Raw genomic sequence first — 24,558 nt, 5'->3', positions numbered from 1 at the left:
GGCACATTTCTCACAGCCAAACCTACTTTCCTACATCTCTATTTTCCCTTTTCAAATTCACGTATTCCAATTTTTTCTCGCCTGTGCATTCTGGATGAGCATCGACTGCAAGTAAGCCCAGAGTCCACAGAGTTACCCAGAATAAACCATGAGTACTTCTTGCCTTCCACAGAAAACACACCACAAGTTCATGCTTACTTTTCTCTGTTCTTTCTGTAACAATCTCTAGTTAGCTACCTCTGTTGCTATCTTACCACAGGTGATTCAAACAGAGCCTAGACACTCATCAACATACTTGCTCTATGTGTATAACCACACAGTCCAGAGGAGCCAGTAACTGGGTGCTGGGATTGTACTAATACAATATACTACCCAACCAGGGGATATAAAATCCAGTAGAGAATGAGATAAGGTTGGTGATTCAAGGTGAGTCAGCATCAAGGAGGGAGGGAAAAGGTTCTCAAAAAGGTAGGCAAAGTCTTATTGTATTTGATTGTTGTACATCAAGCAACAGGCAAATGTAAATGACCCCAGGGCCCAAGGGGCACACATGGCTATATGAACCAAGCAATGTGCTTACTGAAACTGGGGTAGCTGGAGGTGGGCAGTAAAATGCAGACTTGATCATGGCACTGTAGGGTGTTCAAAGGCCTATGAAGCAGCTGAAAGTGGAGGGCTTGCCTTATGGAGATTGGTCTTTGATACTCAATGTGTGTGAGAGACACTGGGAGTTTCCTACCTGTCCATATAAAAAGGTGTGACTGGGGCTGGGGATTTAGCTCAGTGGTAGAGCGCTTACCTAGGAAGCGCAAGGCCCTGGGTTCGGTCTCCAGCTCCGAAAAAAAGAACCACAAAAAAAAAAGAAAAAAAGAAAAAAAAAGAAATAAAAAGGTGTGACTGAGTCAACCACTATATATGTCTAAGGACATATAAAGATATGTCCTTAGAATTGGTACACCACAGCTATGGGCCAAGCCAGTCTGTTTTTGTGGCTGTGAAGTGTTTTATGGGGATATAGTCAGCCTGCGAGCTTCTACTCCTCCAGCCACCCTTCTCATACAAAGGCAAAGCTGAGAAGCTGCATGAAAATTAAGATTATTTACATCTTGGCTTTTATAGGAAACATTTGTGACCCTAGCCTAGTCATTTAAAGAGCTACTGTGCATCTATCTATTCACTATTCCTTTTTGAGGTCTCTAAGTCACACCTTGTATTAAAAATGCAAACTATAATGTGTAGCATATAATACAACCTTCTCCAAACATGGACACACAAGATTAAGAGACAACTTGTCAGTTTCAGTACTGGCTAGAGGTTTTGTTTGGCTTATGTTTTGCCCTAATGGAGACCTACCTGAAAGCCTTTGCTGTGCTTGCATGGCTTGGTGTCAAGCTGAGATGCTGGGGTCCCCGGCAGGAGACACTGCCTGTGGAGGGGATAAAGCACACTGTATAGTATTAGTGTATCACAGTACCAGATCATACCTGCTGGTGCTTCTCTGATGGCGTCACCATGTCTCCATTGTGAGATCAGTATCAAGTGACACATGCAACCACAGATCTGACTCTAGACAGTTCTCTGAGTATGACTATGATCCATTAAGTACCCCAAGTCCTTCTAGTGCCACAGAAGGGACATGAGTCTTTTGTTCTATCTTTGTACTTATGACTTTTCAACTCAGGCATAATGTAAGCAATTCAAATAAACTGGCAGCTTGATGTAAGTAGTTGGGACCAGAGCCAATCAGGCCAGCTGAGTTTTAGTTTCACAAAGTTGCCCCGAGCCATGGTGTCTGTTCTGATGGCCAACGGTTAGCAAGGGCGGGCCAGTATGAATACCTGTGGTACACAGGTGATCAGTAAATACTGGATAGCCATATTTGAAGGCCTGGAAAGCACCTCAAGGAGAATGCCCCATTGCACTTAAAAAGAATTTATACTCTTCTATTCTCAGGTGATGCTGTTATATGATTTTTTTATAAGTTAATTTGGCTAAATTTCTTCGAGTCTTCTAACTTCTTAGAAATTGCATATTTAGTGGTTTAGTAGGCAATAGAATATTGAAATACCCCCAAACTATAGTTGCTGGATTTCTTTTTGATTCATTATATATTTGAGTTTGTTGTTTATACACAGGAATTGTTTTATCTTCCTATTATAGCAAGCATTTGGCATCATAAAATATCTCTTTGCTACTAGTAATATTGTTATCTTAAAATTTAGCTTGTCTAACTATGAAGAAAAACCTCTCTAGTTCCTTCCTGGATGCTGTTTGTATGATGTGTGCTCTGTAAGTTTTTCTTCACCTATTTTTCCTTTGAATTGATTATATTTCTTTTTTTTTTTCTTTTCTTTTTTTCGGAGCTGGGGCCCGAACCCAGGGCCTTGAGCATGTTAGGCAAGCGCTCTACCACTGAGCTAAATCCCCAACCCCGATTATATTTCTTATAGACAGAATGTAAGTGTGATTTTTATGCTAGTCTGACAATTTCTGACCTTTTCCCTGGAGCATTCAGACTATCCCACTTAAGGTAACTTTGTGTAGTTAGAATTGGGTCTACTATGTGTTATGCTGTTTTGTTCTTATTCCTCTTGATATCGTTCCTTGTTAGCTGTTGTTAGAAAAGACAAGTCACTTGGAAGGACAGATTGACAGTTTCTTAGAAAGCTAAACATGCTTTTTCTATATGACTGTAGTAATCAGGTCATATTTGTATTTACTTCAAAGAGTTATAAAACCCAAGTTCACACAACATCTCTAGTAGACAGTAACAGCCTTTTAATGGTTGGCAAACTTGAAAGCATTCAAGATGTCATTCAGTAAGAAGATGAAGAAACTATGATACATCCACATAATGAAATATTATTAAACACTACAACAAATGAGTTGCCAGGTCCTGAAAAGACACACAGTGAATAATAGGAACCATAGTGAATAATAGGAACCATAGTGAATAATAGGAACCATAGTGAATAATAGGAACCATAGTGAATAATAGGAATCATAGTGAATAATAGGAAGTCAAAGAATTCCATCTGAAAAGACTACATTCTTCAGTCTCATGAGGTCCCATTTATTAATTAGTCATCAGGGAAATGCAAATCAAAACGACCCTAAGATTTCATCTTATACTAGTCAGAATGGCTAAGATCAAAAAACTCAAATAACAGAATATGCTGGTGAGGATGTGGAAAATGGGGAACACTTCTCCATTGCTGATGGGTGTTTGTAAAACCACTCTGGAAATCAATATGGAGGTTTCTCAGAAAATTGGAAATAGTTCTACTTGAAGATCCAGCTCTACTGCTACTGGGCATATACCCAAAAGATTTTCTACCATATCTCAAGGACATATGCTCTACTACGTTCATAGCAGCTTTATTCATTCGTAATAGCCAGAAACTGGAAGCAACCCAGATGTCCCTCAACCAAAGAATGGATAAAAAAATTTTTGGTACATTTACACAATGGAATACTATTCAGTTATTAAAAACAAGGATATCATCAATTTCACAGGCAAATGGATGGAACTAGAAAATATCATCCTGAGTGCGGTGACCCAAATCCAAAAGGGCAGCATGGTATGCACTCACTGATATTAGCCAATAAGCAGCAAACCCAAGACATACTCCACAGATCCAAAGACGTTAAACAAGAAAAAAGGCCCAAGAGAGGATGCTTGAATCCCACATAGAAGGGAGAGCAAAATAGTCATGGGAGGCAGAGGGAGAGAGGGTTTTGGGTGGGAGAGGGGAGAGTGAGGGGAATGGGGGCAGGATCAGGTATGGAAAGAGACAGGAGAGAGAATGAACGGAAATCGGTAGCTGCTGGGGGTGGGGGTGTGAAGATTTTCTAGGAAGTCCCAGAGACCCAGGATGAAGGAGGCTCCCAGGAGTCAATGCAGGTGACCTTACCTGACATGCCTGACAGTGGGGATATGGAACATGAAGAGACAACCTCCAGTAGCCAGACAGTACCCCCAGTGGAGGGATGGGGCACCAACCCACCTACAAACCTTTTGACCCCAGATTGGTACTGCCTAAGAGAAATGCAGGGACAAAGATGAAGCAGAGAGGGAGTGGGTGATGGGTGGCCGACTTGTTTTGAGACCTATCTCATGGGCAGGCACCAACCCCTAATGCTATTAATGGTGATACTATGTTGTGCTTATAGACAGAAGCCTAGTATAGCAGCCCTATGAGAGGCTCCATCCAGCAGCTGACTGAGACAGATGCAGATAATCACAGACAAACATTGGACAGAGGTCAGGGACCCTTGTGGAAGAGTTAGGGGTGGGATTGAAGGCCTTCCAGGAGATGGCAATCTCACAGGAAGACCAACAGTATCAACTAACCTGGTCCCCTGGGAGCTCCCAGAGACTGAGCCACCAGCCAAAGAGCATACAGGGGCTGGTCCACGGTCCCAGGCACATATGTGGCTATTGTTGCTGTCTGGTGAGAAGTTGGGGATATCTTGATGAAGACTGGACTGGCCCCAAGAAACACAACACCCCTAATCAGCAGAAAGTAGTAAAAAAGATCTACCTCTCCTTTCCCCTCTAACTTTCTTTCTCTCTTACCTAGTGTAGGGGTTTGGAAGGGATTAGAGTGAAATAAAGGTTGGAAGGGAGGTAAAGAAATAGCTAAATAACAAAACAGACAAAAAATCATACCAACAGTGGAAGGTGTCTGACTCCTTTGCCTGTTCTTTGGGAGCTTTTTCTTCCAACTGTTGCCTTGTCCAGCCTTGATCTGAGGGTTTGTGCCTAGTCTTACTGTAACTTGTTATATGCTTTGTTTGGTTGTTGTCCCTGGGGTGCCTGCTTTTGTTTTTGAAGGAAAATGGAAGAGGAGTAGAACTGGGTAAGATGGGAGACTGGAAGCAGGGTGGAAGCTGTGGTCAGGATGTAATGTATGAGAGAAAAATTAGGAAAAAAAAAAGGAAAAAAGACTCCTTTCTGGTATCACAGTTGCCTTGAATGAAGAACTGCCAGTCAAGCAGTCAGTTGGACTACCCTTATGTCAGTAATGATGGTTCTAAACACTTCATGGATGCCTTGTGGAAACTATAGCTGCTTGCTGTTGAAACACAGATCCAGCTCTTGAATGCAAATCATTGCCACAATGATTTCAAACAGCAGTACTAGACTCTGTTATGACAAATTTCAGTGAAGTTTGCACCCAAGCCAGAGGGAAGCATATTTCCTGGTGATCTAACAGAGGGACTGTGACTATATAAAATGGACAGTGCCATAACTGGTGAATGCAGCAGTCCATTTACACAACAATGGTTGTACTGTTGCAAACCCCTTTGTGACTGTATACGCAGGTTTTTCAATTCACTTTGCTGTCAGCCTGGAGATATGCTCTTATGCTGTATCTGGGTGTTGAAACATTGGGCCCAATCAGTCTTCCCCCAAGTATTCTTCTTGCCTACTTTAGATCTCCATAATTGATATAGCAGGATGTGGCTAATACTAAGGAGGAGGAGGCAGCAGTGGTAGGAACAGTACTTGTGGAAGCAGTTTCAGTGGGAGCCATAGGAGAAGCTGACAGTAATGGCCAGACTCATGGCAACAGTGACAGCTACAGTGGTGATCGTGGCAAGAACCAGAGCAGCAATCATAATGTAAACAGTAGCAACAGCAGAGGCAGCAGAAGTGTTACCAGCTATTGTCTATGGGCCTTCCAGGAAGGCCTGCTCTGCCTTGTCCCAAAATAAAGGGCGGTGGTCACAGGCATCAAGGGATGGTCCTTCCACCTGGTGCACCACTGATGCATGGTTGTCTGATCTGGAAACACAGATCCTTTACATGGGAAACATTAACACTGACTACATCTTGTGGTTCATGTCTGACATGTGTTACTTTTGTTATGTGATTGTCACTCCGCTCTGAAAACTCAGCCTTGCGCCCCCTTGTGTCCAGTGGTATCAGTGACAGTGGCAACAGCAATGAGAGGCAATTGAAGTGTTATGGATATTGGCCAAACCCTAAGGGTCTCAGACATCCTAGGCCTGAAATCTGGAGAATCCTGGGATCTTAAGACATTGAAGCTGTAATGGAAGCCACTGTCAAGGGATCTGTCACCTAATACTGAGGATACCAATGTCTGAGTCCTTCACTTAAATCATAACACTACAGAGTGCTACTGCTCCTGCCTACAGCTTAGCTGAAGAAGTCAAGGGTTATAAATGCTGTCAAAGATCAGCACTTTTTAAGAGTTTCTCACTTACCCACCATTCCATGACCAGGTAGAGTAAAGGACATGGAACTGGTTGGTAACATTTTTTGAGCTATGTTAATTGTTTTTCTTTGTGTGTGTGCACCTAGAGCCCAGGAGTTAATGCTAGGTATCTTCCTCTGTCATTTTCTATTTCAGTCTTTGAGATAGGAATCTCCCCAATTTGCTAAGTCTGAAACTTTCCAACTAAGCTGGACTGGTTGGCTAGTGAGCTCTAGGGATCCATCTCTCTCTGTTCCCTTAGTACTACTAGGATGTGCACTGTTGTGCCTGGGGAATGGAACTCAGGTCCTCATGCTTCTACAGCAAGCACTTTATTCCCTGGTATTTCTCTCTACCAGTTTAAGTTATTTTTATATTGTTCCACCTACACAAGGATAGAGCAGGGGAGAACTGTGAGGAAAGACAGCATGTTTTGAAATTTGACCCATTAGGCAATGAGAGTTCCCACACTCAGACAGGAGGAGGGCTGGGTATATTAGAGAACCCACATGAGAAAAACCAGGGTCTGGAAAGATCACTGGACAAGACCCATCAGGGCAATGGGCCAGCAATCTAAGTCAGTTACCAGCAAATAAAGAGGCAAAACAACTTTTGACTAAACCACAAGGAGATCAGTTTTTCTCCACGGTGCATGATCTTAAGAATTTCTCCTAAAATGGTTCACAGTATCTTTGCTGAGGTGAACCAAACTCTCAGTCAGCTAGTAGAGGGCGGTCCTTCAGTGGGTAGGTACCCACCTTTGGTGAAATGTGGCTCTCAGGACACACCCGAGGTTGTGCATGAATATGAAGTAGGTGCAGGGACTTTTACTCACCCATGCGTCCATCCTGAGGCGGACTAATCAGAGAAATTCTTGAAGGGCCTGCTGCTGTCTCAGGCTAAATAAGCAAAGGAAAACAAGCAGTAACATTTCCCAACTGTCACTTTTATTCCTAAGGACCCATGTCCTGGAGCTCTAGCTCTACAGTCCTGCCACCTCTAATAAAACCGCCTGCTCACGGGATGATAGCCCTACAGGCTGAGATAGAACAGGTAGGGCAGAGGATCACCTCTGCTCTCCCAGGCCCTGAAATAGTAAACCTGAAATAGTAAATGATCTGAGACCCCCATTGAGTTTCACTAGGATTATTAACAGAGGAAAGGACAAGCAATCTCCTGAATGATCTTGGTTGGGCTGCCTGGCTGAATCCTGCTTAGGCTCCCTTTTCTCAGAGATACTAGGAGCACAGGTAACGTTGCCATCTTTCCTTGATCCAGAGAAGACCATCTGCCTTGCTTGTAAAATGTTTATCTGCCCCCTTTTCAGATGTCTGCCAATATGTAGCCTGACATTTAGGTTTGAAATTTCACTCACTGAATTATGATTTTTCCACTCTAAGGTATCAACTGTGACTGTTCAATATCTCTGGCTCACCCCAACAGCTCAGGTGCTAAGGAAACCTGAAAGTGAATGACCTGACAAAGAATTTTTCTTTACCATTAATATGGGAATCATGTAAAGCCATGAAACAAGACCTCAGGTAGAGAGGTAGAAGCAAGTGTCTAGTCTCCAAGGAACTGAGATATGTGGCAGGGATCTGTGAACTTCTGGGAGGCCTGAGGTAAGGAGTAGGGGATTGGAGTGGTGCCTAGTGTAGAGTGGGTAGGCACTGGAGAGCATATACAAGAGGTAAGCGGAACAGAGGTGCAGTTTATCTTTGTGCCAATGTCCAAGGACCTGAAGCATCTCCTCCTCAAGACATGAATAAGTCCTCATTCCCTGTTAAACCCCCATTTACTCTGGAATCTATATCACATCAAGAGCAGGTTCAGGAGACTCCCTTAGAAGTGGACATAACTCCTGATTCACAAGTGCAGGCATTGGTAGCTACTTTGGATGGCTATTAGGAGAATAGTTCTCCTTACAAAGCTCTTAGAACAGTGCTAGTTTGGAGGCAGATCTATTGAAGCAACATACAATAATGAACTCACACCAAAGAAAAAGTGTCATAATAGTGCACGTGGTCTCCTTCCTTTGCTCCATCCTACTCTTTACAGCCTACCTGGTAATGACCCAGCCTTGTGACACATCTCTGAGGGCCTCATGTTTGAACAATATGACATGCACAGAATCAAGTTTTGCCTCAATTGGGAAAGTGACCCTTATGGCCTATTCCTAGGTTTTGGTTCATTTCCACTGTTCTTGTTTCTCTCCAATTTACAATTGTGGATTTGTTTTTTGGGCCTCCTATTTCTGGCCCACTTATTTTTATGGGCTGATAGGGTTCAGTGTATGGTAAGCAGTTACTTCCCTTTAGATTATGGTCAAGAGCAGGTGAAGCATAGGACTATGAGCCCTGCCACTTTTGCTTAACAATGCATGGGACCCTGTTGCCCTTCCCATAGGCCTGGCCATGAGGATGTAAAGGAATGTTCTTATTTCTAACCACAACCAACACATTCACTCCAGGGTCAACACGGTAGGGTTTTGCCAGAGACCACCATGTGCCTTGAGCAGTGTGATAGCCAGGCACACATACCTTTCTTGCTGGAGAAGTCAGGTCAATATCCATCGACTCTATTCTGTGAACAGTGAGACAAACTCATGAGACTGAAAAATTTGCTACAATTTAAAAACATCAGTTTAAACATCCCTGCATGTAATAAGTCAAAGAGTGAATTTCCCAGCCCCTTCATCCGGTTGTTCGGACGTGGTTGGTTATAGGTCTGCTACTCTCGGTGTACTCTCCTGGCTGCTCATTAATTGTATATTAGGCATAACTTCTCCAGAGCAGAGCTACAGCCTGCCCTCAGCCTGCCTCTTAGTTCTTCAACTCCTGCCTAGTCCCACTGACCAGACACTCTATGAACAGGAGCATTCACTTACTGCTTTAACATATATCACTAGCTCACACATTACACCATTCATTAGTCAAAAAGAAGACAGGGAGACATCAGCTGGATTTATTTTCAATACGGCTCTCCTCTAGCCTGGTTACATGATGGTAGTGAGCTCAGAGAGAAGAAACACCCTTTCTGATTTGCTCCAATGTAAATTTGCTTTTCTTGGACAGGGATGTTACCCCAACAGTTTCCAGATTCTTACCTTCCTTTTGGTCTTCAGTGTCTTCAATCCAGATATCTAATCTACATAATATTGTCTTGGTGATAACTTTCTATGGGGCAGCTAGAGACAGTCTGCCTGACTGGCTTGATGACTCTACACCCAACAAGAAAGCATGGATGTGCTATAGTGAACATTTCCCAATCATAAGACAGAATCCTGGAACCTACTCTAGCTTGCTGCAGACCCATAAACTAAACTCACAGAAAAAAACATGTTCAGAGAACACCCTGAGCCCATTAAAGGCACAGGCCCATGATGGTTTCCTCCTTAACTCTGACTCATGAGGATCAAGGATAGAAACTGCCTTCCCAAATCAGGTCTTGGACCATAATAGTATGATGAGTGTGCACTTTCTAAGGAATAGCTGGAGCTTTCCAAGGCTGAGTTGTCCCAAAGGTACCCAGTGACACAAGTTAGCACTCTCAGAGTAGAATGGTGTATGTTCATAGTATTATACACACAGACACCAGCCTTCACACTTTTGGGTAGGGCAGGGCTTTCTGGATGACTCACAGACACATGATTTTAACTTATTGTTATGGCTGTGGGCATGGTGTACTATGATTGTCCAGTGAGGATCTAAGTCCTGACTCTGGGACCCAAGTTTCACACTAATGTAAGCTAAATACCTAGGGTAGCTGGACATGCAATGAACTACCCAGGCACTTAATAGGTGTGATTTGGTGATTTGGAAGGAGAACTAGGCAGGAGGAGAAATGTAGACATGTCCATAGATAGAAGTATTATTTACACAATTTTCACAATTTGTTACATCATCTCACCAGGCCCACATACCTGTCAGGGAGTGAAGAGTTGGGTGGTAGAAAGATATATCCATTTGGCTTTGCTAAAGGAAAAAATGATTGAAAAATAATCTTCACATTAGTGCCTACTTTTTGTGGCTTACCATCAGGTATCTTTGTATTCTCCTTTATGATATTACTTCACTTACTTGAAACTGAATTTTTGATTGTGTTGAAAGCTGGTTGTTGTGATGACCTCATACTAAATGAATGAAGTAAAGGTAGTAGATTAATTAATGAAATTGATTTCTCTTTCATTCATTCCAAAGTATATAAAGGCTTGGAAATAGTTAACTGCATGGATTTCTACATGTTCTCTTGTCCTACTGCTTTATTCATTCCCAACTGGAAAGCAAAGTAATACAAAGACTGGCCACCATGTAGACAACTGACACTTCTGGTTGTAACTATTACAACAATGGGTCATTGGTAAGTTATGTTTTAATTGCATGAAATTCAAATATGAAAATGAGGAATATTAATCCATTCAGTTTTAACAGCTAACAGGAGAAATGGAGACAAGTAAATGAGGGTTGTAATTTTTTCCCCAGCAAAGCAAGCCCTGGATCTCTAATGACAGAAGGCAGCAGAGACAACCTTGCCTGATGTCTTCTGCCCAATAACCCTGATCAGTGTTTGTTCCATGCTAAGATGTCTATTCACTGTAGGATGTACCTTGGCTGCCCCCTGCCTGCTTGACCTAGTCTGGTCAATGTGGAATGCTTATGTGAATGTAGAACAAAGTATGTCTGTTTCCACAGTCTTACAAGACATGTATGGACAATGCAGATGAGATACTGCAGCCTACGCACTGGTCTGAATGTTAAGATAGTCTATGCTTGCAACCAAACCAGTCAGACCAAATAAGCTAAGAATAAACATTAATCAACAACTGTGACTTGGACTTCTGTTCTAAAGTCATTTCCTGGGGCCCTCAATGGTGTTCATTTCTCTCACCTAGTACCATTCATCATAACAGCACATGTCCCTGTCTAATATATAATTTCATTTATTGCTTGCACTAAAACAGAACAAGCAGTTAACATGTTGGCTCACACGAACGTCTGATGTCAAGAATGGTGCCTTTCATATGCCCATGGTGGTCTGACGAGTGTACTGGATTTCCCAGAACACAGGCAGCTGTAAACTACTTGATGTGGATTTGGGAACCAAACTATGGCCCACTGAAAAAACAGCAAATGTTCTTAACTGCTGAGCCATCTCTTTTGGTCTCCGTTTTTTGAAAATAAGGATAGAGGAAAGAGGTATTTTCCTCAAGATGGAGGCAAAGAAGATCTTGGTCAGGAGCTATGATAAGTACTAACCTGCCTTCCAGTCACATTCTCAGGCCCAACATCGCCATGCCTTCAGGCCAGCTTCAGGTGCTTGGTTGGGTTAGGCCAGTTGGAGTCCACACACACAGGTAAGCAGTGAGAAACATCAAAGTGACTATTCTACATATAAAAGCCTCACAGGAAATTGTACCACTATCTCAGAAAAACATAGCCAAAATGATCAAAGCATGCACCAAGTCTTGTGTCATTGTGTTGGCTAAACTATGGTGTTATGGATTCCATATTTCGTGGATATTAAATGCAAACAGAGTTTCATAACTGGAGTATTATTGAGGCATTGACTAAAGCAGACAAGAAATGAGAATTTTAATGTTTGTTATTTTCCAGATGGTTATATACATCCAGAATGTTATATACTTTTGGTCAGTTGTAGCACTTTGGGGTGTGCTCCATTATGATGAATGGCTGTGTGGTTCATCTTAATTGCTAACTTGTTAGGATTTAGAATCATCTAAACCTTTGGCATGTTAGTGAGCAAGTCTCTAGACTGGTTACCTGAGTTGGGACAACTCATTCTGAATGTGGGTGTAGTACTATCCAATGAGCTAAGAAGGTGTTGCACTGAATGGAAAGGAGAAAGCAAGCTGGTCACCAGAATTTATCTGTTTCCTGAATGCAGAAGCAATATGACTAGGTATTACTACCTCCATACTTTCCTACTGTGAAGGACTTCCACTTCAAAATGTGGGTAAAACAAACTTATTTCCTTAAGTAGGATATGCTTTTGTCACAGCCATGAGAAAAATAATTAATAGAGAAAATTGATACTGAGAAGTGGAACTGTTGCTATGATAAAGCTGATCATGTGGTTCTTAGGCCTTTGAAACCAGTTTGCAGGGAGAATGTGAAAGAGTCTAGAGCTTAAAAACTTCTTAGATTATCATGAGCGGAGCTTGATGGGCCCAAATGGTAGGGAATTGGAAGAAAAAAATACTGACAGAAATGTAGATGGTGGAGGCTCAGCTCATGGGGGTTCAGAGGAGAAGGGCTAGAGGCCATTTGTGTTATGTTCTAAGAACTTAAATGAAGCTGAACTAAAAAGAAACAGACTAATTTGTTTGTGGAGGAAATTAGAAGATAGAATAGTACCCAGGCTGTGCCACGGTTACTGCTCACTGCTCTTCTCTTTTATCACAGAAGAAAAAGAGTAAGAGTGAAACAAATATTTAAATATGAAAGAAATAAATTGCCCCTTAGCAGGAAAAAAACGTAGTTTAAAGTTATAGATAAATAAGGTGTGAGTGATGAGAAAGTAGCTATAACTGTTAAAGCAATTAACATCATTAAAGAGAAAACTTAAGCGTTGCACTGGGAAAATAGAACAAGAACTCTGAGGCAAGACTCCCACCATCAAAGGCTCCATCTTGTGAAAAGCCAAATACAACCTAAGAAGAGTTTCCTTAGGATCATCCTGTAAGGCACATAGAGGCTGATGCAACTATGGTTCAAGGGACCCGGCTCAAGCAGGCAGCATAATTTGGCAGCCTTGTCCATGTGGTGTTAGTTCTAAGGAATGAAAGATGCATCAATAAGGAAACCATCAAGGCTTATATTAAGATTACAGAAAGCCATTGAGACCAAGCAATGTGTGGTACAGTTGGGATTCCAGGTAAGGAGGTCATTAGGGGCTAGAGCATGAAGATGTGAGGCTGAAGCACAATGGAGATCCCAGAATGTTGGAGATTCCAGGATCGTGGTATATCAGCAAAGAATGCTGTTGGCATGGAATGGAGCCACCCTAAAAGAACAGCTTTGTGCATTGTCATGGTGGGCTACCAAAGTCCTTTGGAGCTCAGACAACTCTAACAGGATGATTTCAACCCTGGAGAGTAGACATGGACCAATACAACTTGGTATCTTCCTTTCTGGGTATTGGTCTTACCTTCCTTTGCTTTGCCCTCATTATTTTCTTCTGGAATACAAATGTTTAGTTTGTGGCACTGTATGTTTTTTTTTTCTTTTTTTTTCAGAGCTGGGGACTGAACCCAGGGCCTTGCGCTTGCTAGGCAAGTGCTCTACCACTGAGCTAAATCCCCAACCCCGTGCCACTGTATGTAGAAGTATATAACTTGGTTTATTTTGTAGAATCTTACAGTTAAGACATGAACTGTGTCTCACAAGAGGCTCTACACTGACACTTTTGAATAGTGCTGGAACCATTACAAATTATGGAGGCTTTTAAAATTGGACAGCATTTTGCATTATCAGATGGTTGTGGTAGAAAGTTATGGCTTTAAAACGATATGTTTAGTTATGAAGTTGACAAAAGGTAAAATATTATCAGCTTTACAGAATCTATAATCTCATAGGAAACAGAACCTCTGACATATCTCTGAGAATTTGCAAGTTGAATTAAATGAGGTAAAACTATTCCATGTGCCGAAGTTTTAGATTTAATAAAAGAAAGAAAGTGAGCTGAGCATTAGCACTCATCTTTCTATGCTTCTGAATGTAGATATGATATCATCAGCTGCCTCAAGCTACTGCTGCCACGCCTCTCCTACCACGATGGGCTGCTGTACCCTCAACTTGTGAGACAAAGATAAAACTTCCTTCCTCAAGTTGCTTTTGTCACAAAAGTGAAAAAAATAATCCTAATACAATGGACTCATTCAATGGAAATGCCTTGAAGAGCACATGCCATGCCAAGCTCACCCTCCATAGCTGGCTTTCCTGTCATGTACAAGAGAGAATGCAGGTAGCCACCATCTGCACTGTGGCCACTGTTATCACTGGCCCCTTGCCGATGCTTCAGGAATTATTTGGAAGCCTCCATAGAAACTCTTCATCTCTGATGACTGTTCTCATGAGGCACTCTTACCTTTGTAGTTGCTTGATTTGTAGTACTGACTTTCTGAGGGACTCTTCCAACTGAGAAATCTGAATATAAATATGACTGCATTATTAGACAACTATTCCAAGAGGCAGTTCAGAGAACATACTTGGTTTGTTTACAGTTCTGAGCCTGGCTCTTCTGGACTTTTGTATAGAGCTGAGTCATGTTAGATCTCTAGAGACACCAAGCTCTGTCTCCACAAGGCAGTGGATCTGAGCTAGCCAGTAGGAGCCCAGAGCATGTAAGCTCTGCAAGGTACTCTCTGGAGATTCTGATGTCAAGTCTGAGACAAGTCCTCCTACAGGACATAAACTATCTACACAGATTTCAGAATGCAGTCTACACCATGTCAGGGTTTAGATCTTGTCACAAGGTACGAGGGAACCTCCAGGGGTAGGTTTAAAGTTTCCAATTTTAGAGTGGTATATGTAGAACCTCTCATTTGCTGCGAGGTTTAAGAAGGTAATACACACTAAAAATGTAACCACGACTTGACCTGAGGTAAGAAGCCTCTAGGCTGGATTCTAGGTAGCTGTTAGGATAATGTAAGAGTGCTATGGATAGAGTGCTAGATAACAGAATGAGGTCATGAGCAGTGAGTGCACAGAACCTGGGGACCCTGCTTGCCTATCCCATCTGTGTACCAAGGCAGTGGAGTGGGAAATGCTTTCTAAACTTGATGGCTGGTTCACAGAACACTATGGCGTTATAACTAGCTCTTCATCTCATTTGTTAGATAACCTTTGGAGTTTTTTTTTCATAAGGACTTTTATGTAAAAAACAAGAGGGATGAGCAGAGAAGCTCTGCACTGCTCTCATGCTCCTCTGGCCCTAGCATGGGACAGTCTAGCTGAGGGAGACCACGTGGCTAGAGTAGGTTGCTCCATGTAGGTTGCCCAGAGCAGAGGAGCTCCTTGGTAGGTCAGGACAACAGAGTGATGGTCATAAGAAGAAACCACCCTCTCAACTGGAAATGTAAAGGAAAACAAAGCTCCCAGGTGCTAGCGAACCCTATTCAGCCTGGACTTAAAGTTGGTTATACTGGTGCACTCCTTTAATCTCAGTACTCAGGAGGCAGAGGCAGGTAAATCCCTATGAGTTTGAGGCTAGCCTGGTCTATACAGTGGAACCTTGTTGAGAGGGGAGAGAACTGAACTATAATCATGACACTGAAATTATTAAGATCAGACAATTAAGAAACTGAGAGTTTTACTTCATTTACCTTTTCTCGGTAGAAAGTCACTAACCTCCTCCTGTGTTTTTCTTGAAATTCCGAAATCTGAGAAGACAAACATTTCAGCTGTTGAGGACACAGGGTCACAGCACATCTCTTGTGGAAGTCAAAGGCTGTAAGGGACTTTAAGTATGGGTTGCAGCATGTTTTATTTTACATGTACTCTCCAGCAGACCTGCATTTCTTCCTTCAGGGACAGTCACAGATTCCCTGGTTTTGCTGGAGGTTAATGTCTGACTAGAGTGAGACATAGCCTAGATGCTCCAGGAAGGACAGAGTGCCAGAAGGCTGTCAAATGCAAGGCAGGTTCCAATATGAACTCTAAACCCTAAGGCTCTTTGCCTTCCTAGCAGCAGACTTTCTGTTTAAGATGCTCCAGTGGTGTGCTTATTCTTGAGAACATATGGTATTTTGATGGTAGTGATTATCTGAGAAAAGCTTCCTGCCCAGTGAATGACCCTAATACTTGGACTAGGGCAAGGTTAAAGAGGTGGAAAGAGTTGAAACAAGGAAATTCAGCATGGTGGCTAGAACTGGCAGATACCAAGCTAGTCTTGTACAGAGTGCTAGAGCCAGCTATTTCTGAAGCCAGTGCCACCTCTGTCTTCACACTCACAGGGAACCTCATGTACCTTATGTTATGTGAATTGGGTTTCTGAGAATGGCAATATGAGTAAGTGAGCAGTGATCAAAGGTCCACTCAAAGAGAGCTAGTAGATGGTTTGAAAAAATGGTGTCTACTTGGCTGAGACACCAAACTGTTACTCCTTCACCTAATTCTTCCACCACTAAGTGCTAGTTCCACCGGTAAAGGGTGACTGTGGATAAGTGATGTTTCAAAGTTCTATATATCCCTCTAGGTAATAGCACAGACACAAGGGTGTTCTTCACTCACCAAACAGCTCTCCTTAGTTGCATCAGTCTTTGTACCTTCCCCTACAGTTTGTTGTGGAAAGCAATAACTCACCACAGAGTATGTATTTCATCCACTATGAGAGGCTACTTCTAGAGATGGGACTATGTATGGCATGAATCTTCAGGTTAGCAAAGACAGTATCCTCCTCCCTAGATCTGAGTTCTGGCTCTACATCCACTATGAGAGGCTACTTCTAGAGATGGGACTATGTATGACATGAATCTTCAGGTTAGCAGAGACAGTATCCACCCTAGAGATGGGACTATGCATGGCCTGAATCTTCAGGTTAGCAGAGACAGTATCCTCCCTAGAGATGGGACTATGCATGGCATGAATCTTCAGGTTAGCAGAGACAGTATCCTCCCTAGAGATGGGACTATGTATGGCATGAATCTTCAGGTTAGCAGAGACAGTATCCCCCCTAGAGATGGGACTATGGATGGCATGAATCTTCAGGTTAGCAGAGAGAGTATCCTCCCTAGATCTGAGTTCTGGCTCTACATCCACTATGAGAGGCTACTTCTAGAGATGGGACTATGTATGGCATGAAACTTCAGGTTAGCAGACACAGTATCCTCCCTAGAGATGGGACTATGTATGGCATGAATCCTCAGGTTAGCAGAGACAGTATCCCCCCTAGAGATGGGACTATGTATGGCATGAATCTTCAGGTTACCAGAGACAGTATCCCCCCTAGAGAAGGGACTATGCATGGCATGAATCGTCAGGTTAGCAGAGACAGTATCCTCCCTAGAGATGGGACTATGTATGGCATGAGTCTTCAGTTTAGCAGAGACAGTATCCCCCCTAGAGATGGGACTATGTATGGCCTGAATCTTCAGGTTAGCAGAGACAGTATCCTCCCTAGAGATGGGGTTATGCATGGCATGAATCTTCAGGTTAGCAGAGAAAGTATCCTCCCTAGATCTGAGTTCTGGCTCTACATCCACTATGAGAGGCTACTTCAAGAGATGGGACTATGTATGGCATGAGTCTTCAGGTTAGCAGACACAGTATCCCCCCTAGAGATGGGACTATGTATGGCATGAATCTTTAGTTTGGCAGACACAGTATGCCCCCTAGAGATAGGACTATGTATGGCATGAGTCTTCAGGTTAGCAGAGACAGTATCCCCCCCTAGAAATGGGACTATGTATGGCATGAATCTTCAGGTTAGCAGAGACAGTATCCTCCCTAGAGATGGGACTATGTATGGCATGAATCTTCAGGTTGGAAGAGACAGTGTCCTCCCTAGAGTTGGGACTATGTATGGCATATATCTTCAGATTAGCAGAGAGAGTATCCTCCCTAGATCTGAGTTCAGGCTCTACAGTTTTCATGTTTTCAAGTCTCTTAGTCTCCGAAAATAACTTCAGCTTTTTAAGATAAGACAGGGCCATAGAATGACTGCTCCTCACATAGACAAGTATACATTGTTTTGAGGCCATGCTTGTAAGAATCTTCACTGAAGAAACAGTTGGTACCCTCCTTTAATTGTGCCAGCAGGTTTTGCTCCTCAAAGACCATCTCCAAGGGCCTAGTCAGGAACACTCTCCTTGCCTGCAGTGATAGCTCTGATCTTCCAGCTCGTAACATTCATGGGAGAGACTTGGAGATAAATCCTCCTCCTTCCCTGACTTTGGAAACTGGCAGGAGTCATGTTTTAACAGGACAAGGCTATATCTGGGGGGATTTGCTTTTCTTCAACTTCCCTTTCATACTTGTATAAGGTACACTGTATTATCCATGTTCTAGATTTGACCTAGGGGTGGGTAGAGCTGAGAATTGTTCTGGTAGTCTAATTGCTCTTAGAAACTAGAAACCTACCAGTTGTCAGTCCCTTGCCTTCTTCCTCAGTACACCAGGCACTGGTGATGGGAAAGAAAATGTCATGCACTAAGCCACTCCCTCAGAGGCCCAGATTTCTGTAGTATGTGTCAACACCAATCAGGGTGTGGGGTCCTAGTGGAATGGACAATGGAGCCTAGCAAGGCTTGTTGATGGGGAATGCTACCCTTACCAAGACGTGATGATTTTTATATAAGGGCTTTGCTATGAGCACCTTGCAGGTCCATGAATGACTGTGTCCAGTCTCCATAGTTGCTGATTTAGCAGACACAGGATAAATAAAGGATAAATAAAGGATAGAGCCAAATGGATAGTAGCACTGTAACCCAGATTCTTGTCGTATTAATGGGCAAAGGCTTCTTAGAGAGACAAGCTTGTATTGTAGATGAGACAAGTCCTGCCCAGAGAGCCTCTTGTGAGAATGGGAACAAGCTGGACTCCAGGCATCTGTGTCACTGGGTCTCCTGTCTACATGGACATTCCCTGTTTAGGTGTTTTCCTGGCTTGTGTTCTAGGGGATACATGGGAGACTTCATTAGTAAAACAAAGTAAAAAAGGACTGTGAAACCTGGGAAGGTGGCACAGAAATGTACCCTGGGACCTGGAAGGACGAGGTAGCAGAATTATGAGTTTAAAACAACTGGTTGTATAGGAATTTCTATGCTAACTTACAATCAATGATACACACACACACACACACACACACACACACACACACACACACACACACACACGGAATAAGAGAGAGAGAGAGAGAGAGAGAGAGAGAGAGAGAGAGAGAGAATGCAAAGGAATTATAAATCTTTATCTTGCACTGATACAGCAAAAAAAAGGCCAACCCCAAGGCCAAAAAAGCCCTATGTTAAACCAGGCCTGTTCAGAGCCAAGAGCAACACAGCTAAGAAAGAGAGGACAGGAAACTGGGGTAAGGGGCAGGGAAGGACAGCTTCCCTTCAAGTTGAATATATCCAGATAATCCAAGGAATCAAGTTAAATGACATGCACCTTTGGGCTCAGCATAGGGGACACTGACACATGATGCTAGGGACAGAGGTCAAGTGAGGTCACTGACTGCAGGCAGCAGCATATAGCAAGAGTGTCAATAGGGAGATGAGTAGAAAGAAACAGAAAGGCAAGTGTCACAAGAGCACAAACAACAACACAGATAAAACAGATAAGGTCAGCACTGAAACCTTTTTGTGCAAATATTTTCAAAATAAGATAGTTAAAATAAACCTTGGAGAGGCAGAAGATATTTTCATACTCACCTCTGCAAGAGACTGGCCCCCAGAACACTTATATCACAGGGTCTCTGAGTAATGTGCTCTGGGCCTCACCACGTCAAGTCTCAAGCTTCTAACTCACCTGAGAGATCTCCTGGGAATACTTCTTGCACAGACCATCTATGTCCAGAAAGAACGTCTGGACATTGGAGTTAGTCTGAAGAGGAAGCAAATGACTATGTAGGAATTCTTTCAAGATCTACGATTAACTACACATAATACAAGAAACAGCAATTCACCCCTGTGAAGATGACCACACCTCCAAGGAGCATGCAGGGCAATGGCCCATACTGGCAGCTACTGAGCAACTCTGTACCACATGCCCCTCTATATCCTGTGAAAATATGCTTCAAAACAAAGGTAAAACGGTGACTTTTCCCCCAGACAAACAAAACCCAAGGGGATTTGTCACCAACAGATTGGTATTAAAAGCAAAAGTAAAGTAATTCCTTGGGTAGGAAATGATCATTGACAGACAACAGAGTTTCTCAGCAAAGAGCAAGAGAAGAGGGAGGGTGGGGAAATTCAACCGGGCATTAGCCATGTGTGGTAGTGTTGTGTTGTCAATTTAGTACAAAGTAAGAGACACTATAACATCTGGGGAGGGAGAGGATGCTGAAAAGGTCAATGGACTGAAACCATCTGAAGTCTTTCCATTGCCAGAAAAATCTAACTTAGATAAATCTCCTTTAAAACAGATTTTATTTTTATTTTAATTATGTGTATAATGTTTGTATGCCAGTATGTTCGTGTGAGAAGATCAACAGAGCCAAAAATTAGCTTTCTGAAATTGATGGTTCATATTACTCAATACACATTTGGCAAGGTTGTTCAATAAAAAAGAACTCATAATAGCCACTCTTAAAATTAGGGAGAAAACAAAAAGCAGGGGGTGTGGTTGCACATGACTTTAATCCTAGCACTTGGTAGACAAGAGGCAGGAGGATCTCTGTGCCTTTGAAGGAAGCTGGGTATAAATAGGGAGTTCCAGGACAGTCAGGACTGCATAGAAACACAGTCTCAAAATCTTAAATAAATAAATAGATAAATAAATAAAACAAAAGAAAATAAAATCAAACACCATTATAGATGTTATGAACTGGTTTTGTGGTAAGTACATAAAAATATAGTTGATACTGAAAATATAACTCTAAATGAAGCTCCATGGCTTCAGAATTTTAATTGTATAGAAAATTCATTGAGATGTTGGTTAGTGGGCCATAGAGGAGGCATGGAAGACAGTGAAGCTGAAGGTGATCTGAACAGGGGGTGGGGGACGGCCTCAGAGTCCCATAGAGTTTGGGACTGGGCAAGGGTTTGAATTACTGTGTTAATCTATCTAGGTGCATGGAGCCATATTGGATTTGGGCCTAGCTGCTTTTTGACTGCATGGTTCAAAGTGACTCTGGGCTGTTTGGCCACAAAGACTCACCCCTAAGATGACTGCCATAAGTCTTAAGATTGTTGGACAAAGCCTCTCCCATGAATTTACGGCACAGGAAGATAACATTCAAGGGATGCCTCAGCTCGAGCAGATACCAGTTATCTCCTCAGTCTTCACCCAGTGTCTCCACCACCTGACCTCATCACCTGACCTCTTTGCCTCCAGCTATCACTGCCTATACCCTCATCTCCCCCTCCTTCATGTTTCACAAAGGACACTCCCCCTACCTGAAAGCCTTAAAAGCTGTAACGTTCATCCCAATAAACGAGACCTTGACAACAGAATCTTGCTTGGTCTCCTTCTTCTCTCGCCCCCCATTTAGGCCCAAGGGTAGCGCCCCTTCGGGACCCTGAATAACTGGGTCCCCGCTGGCGGGGACAAGTGGCGCCCGAACACAGGGACCCCGAAGTACGGCCAACTACCGGACGACGGAGACAGGAGATCCTCGGAGAGATTGAGGACTCTCAGGCTGCATCGCTCGTGCATCACTGGAGAGGGAGGTAAGACTGTTGAATAAGTGTCGTCCCATCACCAAGGGGAAGGTATTGTCTAAGGAGGCTTGATTCATAGGAGAGATCAAGCGCTCATTCAGGGAGAGAGGAAAGAGTTAAGAAAAAGGATTTAATCAATTTCTTTTGTTTTATTGATGAAAAGTGTCCCTGGTTAATTTTAAGTGAAATTTTTTTTTGTCTTTATGTGAGAAACTTGTCCTTAGTTTATAATTGAAGGAGCAGAAATTAATTCCTATAGTTGGAATAAGGTTGGAAAGTGTTTAAATGTCTTATTGTAAGAAAAAGGATCCTAGGTGGTTCCGATTCAGGAGGTAGTGTCTGTGTCTTTGTGTATTTGTGTTTTGTGCTGGCTGAACTCTGGGTCTGTAGTTGCTCTCGAGTTCTGGAGTTCTGGAGTTTTGGTTTTGCAGATGCTCCCATCTCAGGCTGAGAGGGAGGATCGTGTCTCAGGAGAGACGCAAATGTGAGCGGTAGATGTGCCAGGGACTCACCGATTGCGCTGCCCTGGGAGACGTCCCAGGAGGTAAGAAGGGACCCCAGGGACGCCTGGGAGATTCCCGTCTGGGTGCCGGTGAGGATTCTGCCATTCTCATGGATTGGAGAAAAGACCGCCTTTCCGGCTGTCTGTATTTCCAGAGTGGTCTTTGTCTGTGTGTCTTAGGTCTTTGTTTTGTGTTACTTGTGACTTTGACAATGGGAAGATTCTGGTTGGGAAGGAGGAGTGATGTGGAATCTGCTCCCGTTCATCTGTCTTTGCTGAGCTCATGGAAGCTCCCATCTGAATCAGCTCAGTTTTGTGGCAATCTTGTGGCGGCCGCTTGTTTTTGTTTTGTGCGCACTTTTGTTTTTTTGTCTGTTTATCTTTTGATTGTCTTTCTATGTGACTAAATGCTTTTGCCCTCTTCAGCAGACCTCTATTTTCTGGACTCTCTTCTTGTTTTCTCACCATCCCACTTGGGATGCTTGTTAGTGGCTGTTACAGGAAATCTACATGCTCACTTGAGTGTGCTTGAGAAACAAGAATTTCAGGTTTGCCCTGGGTTCCTTTGGGATAGGTGTGGGGATAGGCTTGATTTCTATTGCAAATGATATAACATTGCATATGTTAGTACTCCTAACACTTCTTGGGACTGTGCCTCTGGGATCACAACCTGTATAAGTTTAGAAGTTCTAAGAGGCAGTCATGACCTTTGTGTGTAGGTTCAGATAGTGTCCAGATTGGAATCCTGATGCTAAAGACTTAGTAAGACACAAAAGAGAGTTGAGAATTACTTAGGGCTATCTTAAGGCGGAGTCCAGCTAGGTGCTGCAAGGGCATCTGCTGTTGCCCTGCAACACAAGGCTTATGGAGATAAAGCTTCAGTTGTGTTAATACAGAATTGTAGGCTAGAGTCTTGAAAGTATTTTTAAAAAAAAAAAAGAAAGAAAGAAACCTGGTAAAACATATCTTATTCCAAACAGCAATTAAATTGGTTATTACAAAATACTGATATGTGGCCTATCACATATACAAATTTTTCAGGCGAAGTTGATAATTTTACTCTTTGCATGCTTTTGTATTTCCTGTACATTTGTGCATGCAACCCATAGAAAATGCGCTTACTGTATTATAGGTGGTTCATCTAATGAAAAGGCTACATGTATGATTGGATCACTTGTTTATTCTCTTGAGTTTCTGCTGCTTCAGCACAGATTATTAAATTCCGTGCTTTAGCCACTGTTTTTAAAATGTTAAATAAAAAAAAAAATCAAGCTTTCAATTCATATACTGATAGCCAATGTGCTGCTTGTGGTTTACAATTGATTTCAATTACTTAATGCTTTATTAAAGGCAGGTTTTCTACATAAAATCAGTGAGTGATGATTTCAGTGTAAATGTCTGACAACTCACTGTCCTTTCAGTGCTCTGGCTCAGACAACTAAACAAAACCATAGACCCAGCTCTTTGAAAATGATAATGGAGTTGATAACACACCCTCACAAAAAGAGGAAGACTACATTTGCTTACTCTCAACTCCCAGCCTCACCTTGCCGGCTCAGGGATTTCTAGTACAGTATTTATAGGATTTGGCATCTCTAATTAATGCTTATGTTTAGGTAAATAAAGCTGGTGAGGGGCTGGAGAGATGGCTTAGTGGTTAAGAGCACTAAGTACTGTTCCTTTATAGGCCATTTAAGAACTCAAACTGGATTGCCTGGACACCTTACTTAGCAAGGGAGGACAATGATACCAGGCAGATTATAGGCCTTATATAGAAACAGTTAGTAAAAAAAATCTCATTCTTTATATATCCAAAACAATAATGCTGGAGACAATAATTTGTTATAAAAGTCAATTTATAAATACAAGTGATCAGTGTCCTCAATTTAATCCTCAAGGACTTATCTTAATAAATAATATTTTAACAATATTTTAATAAATAAAAAGGGGAGTTATCCCTGTATGCTAAAATGTGCTCCTTTTATTTCAATTTTAAAATTTGGATGCCAAGGAACACTCTGAGTTTATGGCACCCTACAACTAGGCATACTTCTGCCAAGGTGAAATAGAAAGATCCACATATTGGCATGATCCTGTTCAGATATTTTATATGGGGAAGAGGGAATCTTTGTGTTTTTTCTACAGGATGCTACAAGAGTATGCCAGCTGCCAGAGGTGGTTGCTGAGACTTGCTGATCCTGGGAGCATGAAGATTCAGCTCTCCTGGTTCGGGTCCCTGGAGTCATTCCTGTGTCCTTGGAGGAATATGGAGGATTCCCACTCATCTTTTGTCATCACAGAAATTCTGGCAATTTGAATTTGCTGCAATCTGAAATTGCTGCAATCATTGTGTCCCGTCCCACCGCGGCCTGCGCTCCGACCCTCTGTGCACTGCTGACCGATCCTGAACTGTCCTGGGAAAGACCTTGGCATTTTCACTGCTATTGTAGCAGCCATTACTGCTGCAGCCATTGTGTCTGCAGTGTCTGGAGCTA

The 24,558-nt window shown here is 42.5% G+C and overlaps 1 protein-coding gene across 1 annotated transcript in view; it reads right to left on the bottom strand.

Moving 5' to 3' along the window:
* Window positions 1-24,558, bottom strand: part of Rnf212 (ring finger protein 212) — a 41,643-nt gene that overhangs the window by 1,325 nt on the left and 15,760 nt on the right. The window contains 8 exon segments of the mRNA NM_001446979.1: window positions 1,354-1,426; window positions 7,060-7,123; window positions 8,765-8,807; window positions 10,147-10,198; window positions 10,304-10,356; window positions 14,331-14,389; window positions 15,568-15,624; window positions 19,709-19,783. Of these exon segments, the coding sequence (NP_001433908.1) occupies window positions 1,354-1,426; window positions 7,060-7,123; window positions 8,765-8,807; window positions 10,147-10,198; window positions 10,304-10,356; window positions 14,331-14,389; window positions 15,568-15,624; window positions 19,709-19,783 (476 nt within the window).

This window comes from Rattus norvegicus, chromosome 14 (genome assembly GCF_021556685.1).
Source record: "Rattus norvegicus strain SHRSP/BbbUtx chromosome 14, alternate assembly SHRSP_T2T, whole genome shotgun sequence".
NCBI classification, from domain to species: domain Eukaryota; kingdom Metazoa; phylum Chordata; class Mammalia; order Rodentia; family Muridae; genus Rattus; species Rattus norvegicus.
Note: the sequence above shows the minus strand (reverse complement) of the source record. Positions and strands in the feature narration are given on the sequence as shown.